Genomic DNA, 5,245 nt, shown 5'->3' on the forward strand with positions numbered 1-5,245 from the left:
CTCCTCCTCCTCCTGCTCCTCCTGCTCCTCCTCCTCCTCCTCCTCGGACGAAGAGCTGACCGTGGAGGATGATGGAGCTCCTCTTCCACCGCCTGAGGAGCTGGGCCAGGGCAACCCCTTCCTGCTGTTCGTGTGCCTGGCCATGCTGCTGGAGCAGCGCGAGGCCGTGATGGCGCGGGCCGGCGACTACAACGAGGTGGCCATGCACTTCGACCGCCTGGTGCGGCGCCACCAGCTGGGCCGCGTGCTGCGCCGCGCCAAGGGGCTCTTCGCCAGGTACCTGGAGGGGTGGGGTGGGGCAGTGCCAGGGGGACCCCAAAATGGAGCCTCATTGGGATAGGGGACCCCAAAATGGATCCTCATCGGGGTAGGGGGGACCCTAAAATGGATCCTCGTTGGGATAGGGGACCCCAAAATGGATCCTCATCGGGGTAGGGGGGACCCTAAAATGGATCCTCGTCGGGGTAAGGGACACCGAAATGGGGTAGGGGACCCCAAAATGGGGTAGGGGACCCCAAAATGGACCCTCATCGGGGTAGGGGACACGGGGAAAGGGTGGTGGGGGCTCCTTGGGGACACCATGGTCAATGGAGGGTTCTGGAGACTCCATAAAACATCTCCAGGAGGACCTGGGGTCACCATTGGGGTCTCTTGGCAATGTGGGAACCTTGTGGGACAATGTGGAGACCCCATAAAACATCTCCAAGGACCCCAAAAGCATCATGGGGAACCTTTGGGAACTTCAGGAACCTTGTAGGACCATGTGGAGACCCCATAAAACATCTCCAAGGACCCCAAAAGCATCATGGGGAACCTTTATGCACTGTGGGAACCTTATAGGATGATGTGGTGGCCCCATAAAACATCTCCAGGAGGACCTGGGGTCACCTTGGAGATCCCAAAGTCACTGTGGGGGTTTGTAGGATACTGGAGACCCCATGAAACATCTCCGAGGACCCCAAAGCCATCATGGGGATCCTTTGGGCACTGTGGGAACCTTGTAGGACAATGTGGAGACCCCATAAAACATCTCCAAGAGGACCTGGCGTCGCGTTCAAGACCCCCAAAGTCACTGTGGGGGTTTGTAGGGTACTGGAGACCCCATAAAACATCTCCAAGTGGTCATGGGGTCACCATTGGGGTGTCTGGGCACTTTGGGAACTTTGTAGGACAGTGTGGAGACCCCATAAAACATCTCCAAGAGGTCATGGGGTCACCACTGGGATCTCTTGGCAATGTAGGAACCTTGTGGGACAATGCAGGGACACCATAAAACATCTCCAGGAGGACCTGAGGTCACCATTGGCATCTCCTGGCACTTTGGGAACTTTGTAGGACAATGTGGAGACCCCGTAAAACATCTCCAAGGACCCTAAAGCCATCATGGGGATCCTTTGGGCACACTGAGAACCTTGTAGGACAATGTGGGGACACCATAAAAGGTCCCTTTGATGTCACCATGGGGGCTCCAAGGCCACCCCCTGCCCCACACCCCAAGGGGCTCTTTGCCAGGTACCTGGAGGGGTGGGGTGGGGCCATGCCAGGGGGACCCCAAAATGGATCCTCATCGGGGTAAGGGGGACCCTAAAATGGGGTAGGGGACCCCAAAATGGGGTAGGGGACCCCAAAATGGACCCTCGTCGGGGTAAGGGGGACCCTAAAATGGGGTAGGGGACCCCAAAATGGACCCTCATTGGGGTAGGGGACCCCCTGCCCCACTCCCCAAGGGGCTCTTTGCCAGGTACCTGGAGGGGTGGGGTGGGACAGTGCCAGGGGGACCCCAAAATGGACCCTCGTTGGGGTAAGGGACACTGAAATGGGGTAGGGGACCCCAAAATGGACCCTTATTGGGGTAAGGGGACACCGAAATGGACCCTCGTCGGGGTAGGGGGACCCTAAAATGGGGTAGGGGGACACTGAAATGGACCCTCAGTGGGATAGGGGACCCCTGTCCCACTCCCCAAGGGGCTCTTTGCCAGGTACCTGGAGGGGTGGGGTGGGGCCGTGCCGGGGGGACCCCAAAATGGATCCTCGTCGGGATAGGGGACCCCAAAATGGGGTAGGGGACCCCAAAATGGACCCTCATTGGGGTAAGGGACACGGGGAAAGGGTGGTGGGGGCTCCTTGGGGACACCATGGTCAATGGAGGGTTCTGGAGACCCCATAAAACATCTCCAAGAACCCCAAAAGCATCATGGGGATCCTTTGGGCACTTCAGGAACCTTGTAGGACAATGGGGTGACCCCATAAAACATCTCCAAGAGGACCTGGGGTCACTGTTGGGATCTCCTGGCACTTCAGGAACCTTGTAGGACAATGCAGGGACACCATAAAACATCTCCAGGAGGACCTGGGGTCACCTTGGAGATCCCAAAGTCACTGTGGGGGTTTGTAGGATACTGGAGACCCCATAAAACATCTCCAGGGACCCCAAAAGCATCATGGGGAACTTCTTGGGCACTTCAGGAGCCTTGTAGGATGATGTGGGGACACCATAAAACATCTCCAGGAGGACCTGGGGTCACTGTTGGGATCTCCTGGCACTTCAGGAACCTTGTAGGACAATGTGGAGACCCCATAAAACATCTCCAAGGACCCCAAAGCCATCATGGGGAACCTCTGGTCACCATGGGAACCTTGTAGGACCACACGGGGACAGTTTATGGTGTCACTTTGGGGTCACTTTGGGGACCCTTTGGGGACACCACAGACCCCCCCCCCCATGTGGACAGGTGGGTCCTTTTGGGGACCCCAAAGCCACCCTGATGACCCCAAAGGGACCCCAAAGCCACCCTGAGGTCCCCAAGGCCACTCTGAGGTCCCCAAAGGGACTCTGGGGTCCCCAAGGCCACCAAACGGACCCCTCCCAGTATAAACCAGTACAGCCCAGTGCCGCCCCGCTGGCTTCTGCACCACCATGGGACATCCCAGTATAAACCAGTATGAACCAGTACAAACCAGTTTGAATCAGTACGAACCAGTACGAACCAATACGAACCAGTACAAACCAGTACGAACCAGTTTGAACCAGTACGAACCAGTACGAACCAATACGAACCAGTACAAACCAGTACGAACTAGTTTGAACCAGTACAAACCAGTACAAACCAGTACAAACCACCGCAACATCCTGGCTGGGAGCTCCTGGATCTGCATTGCCTTGGGTCGGACCAGTACGGACCAGTACGGACCAGTATGGACCAGTACGGACCAGTATGGACCAGTATGGACCAGTGCCTTGCCATGGCCTTTGGCCGTCCCAGCACAGACCAGTACGGACCAGTATGGACCAGTACAGACCAGTCCGGCAGCCAAACTGGGAGCTCTTCACTGGCATGGCCTTGCGTCGTCCCAGTACAAACCAGTACAAACTGGTAAAAACCAGTCTGGACCAGTACAAACCGGTACAAACCAGTCTGGACCAGTACAAACCAGTACAGACCAGTCCAGGATCTCCTCACCCGCGTGGCCTTGTGTCCTCCCAGTACAAACCAGTACGGACCAGTATGGACCAGTACAGACCAGTACGGACCGGCAGGGTGCTCCCAGTGCTGTATCGATGACCGTCGGCCTTCTCCCAGTACGGACCAGTACAAACCAGTACAAACCAGTACAAACCAGTACAAACCAGTCCCGCCCTGGGTGCCTTTCTCCCCTCCCCCCCCTTTATTTATTGCCCCTCCCCCCACACCCCGGGGGGTCCCTGAGGTGCCGAAATCGCCAATAAATCGATGCCTGATACTGGTGTGGGCTCCCAGTTTGGACTGGGAGGGACTGGGAGGGACTGGGAGGGGGCTGGGGGCTCCCAGTTTGGACTGGGAGGGGGCTGGGGGCTCCCAGTTTGGACTGGGAGGGGGCTGGGGGCTCCCAGTTTGGACTGGGAGGGACTGGGAGGGGGTTGGAGATTCCCAGTTTGGACTGGGAGGGGATTTACCATTCCCAGTATGAACTGGGGAGCTCCCAGTACGAACTGGGAGGGCGTGGGCAGGGGCGGGGCCGGGACTGGGATTTTCCCAGTGTTCCCAGTTTGACTCCCATCTTCGGCTGAGGCTGCTCCCAGTTCCCCCAGTTCCCCTTCCCAGTCCCTCCCAGTCCCTCCCCAGTGTTCCCAGTATCCCAAATTTCAGCAGAGGCCTCTCCCAGTACCCCCAGTTCCTCTCCCAGTCCATCCCAGTCCATCCCAGTATCCCAAATTTCAGCCTTGATTTTCCAGAGGCCTCTCCCAGTCATTCCCAATTCTCCCAGTTCCCTTCTCCAGTCACTCCCAGTTCTTCCAGTCTTTGTCCCAATCCCTCCCAGTCCCTCCCAGTTCTCCCAGTGTTCCCAGTATCCCAAATTTCAGCAGAGAGGCCTCTCCCAGTCCATCCCACTCCATCCCAGTTCCCCCAGTTCCCCTTCCCAGTCCATCCCAGTCCATCCCAGTATCTCAAATTTCAGCCCTGATTTTCCAGAGGCCTCTCCCAGTAATTCCCAGTGTTCCCAGTTCTTCCAGTCTTCGTCCCAATCCCTCCCAGTTGCTCCCCAGTACCCCCAGTTCCCCTTCCCAGTCCCCCCAATCCCCTCCCAGTTCCTCCCAGTTCCCCTCTCCCATTCCCTCCCCCAACTTCCCAGTCCCCCCCAGTCCATTCCAGTCCCTCCCAGTTCTCCCAGTGCTCCCAGTATCCCAAATTTCAGCAGAGAGGCCTCTCCCAGTCCATCCCAGTCCATCCCAGTTCCCCCAGTTCCCCTTCCCAGTTCCATCCCAGTCCATCCCAAATTTCAGCCCTGATTTTCCAGAGGCCTCTCCCAGTCATTCCCAGTGCTCCCAGTTCCCCTTCCCAGTCCTCCCAATCCCCCTCCAGTCCCTCCCAGTGCTCCCAGTATCCCAAATTTCAGCAGAGGCCTCTCCCAGTACCCCCAGTTCCTCTCCCAGTCACTCCCAGTACCCCCAATTCCCATCCCAGTTCCTCCCAGTCCCTCCCAATATCCCAAATTTCAGCAGAGAGGCCTCTCCCAGTCCCCCCAATCCCCTCCCAGTTCCTCCCAGTTCTCCCAGTGCTCCCAGTTCCCCTTCCCAGTCCCCCCAATCCCCTTCCAGTCCCCCCAGTTCCTCTCCCAGTCACTCCCAGTTCCCTCCCAGTTCCATCCCAGTCCATCCCAGTATCTCAAATTTCAGCCCTGATTTTCCAGAGGCCTCTCCCAGTCATTCCCAGTGCTCCCAGTTCCCCTTCCCAGTCCCCCCAATCCCCCTCCAGTCCCTCCCAGT

The 5,245-nt window shown here is 57.7% G+C and overlaps 1 protein-coding gene across 1 annotated transcript in view; it reads left to right on the plus strand.

Annotated features, from left to right (window-relative positions):
- Nucleotides 1–1,878, plus strand: part of LOC130587426 (TBC1 domain family member 25-like) — an 11,914-nt gene extending 10,036 nt beyond the window's left edge. Inside the window, exon 7 of the mRNA XM_057388397.1 lies at nt 2–1,878. Within this exon, the coding sequence (XP_057244380.1) occupies nt 2–340 (339 nt within the window). The 3' untranslated portion in view covers nt 341–1,878. The remainder of the gene's footprint in view (nt 1) is intronic.
- The last annotated feature ends 3,367 nt before the right edge of the window (nt 1,879–5,245 follow it).

This window comes from Malurus melanocephalus, unplaced genomic scaffold, assembly GCF_030028575.1.
Source record: "Malurus melanocephalus ecotype Western Australia unplaced genomic scaffold, MMel_1.1 scaffold_1899, whole genome shotgun sequence".
NCBI lineage: Eukaryota > Metazoa > Chordata > Aves > Passeriformes > Maluridae > Malurus > Malurus melanocephalus.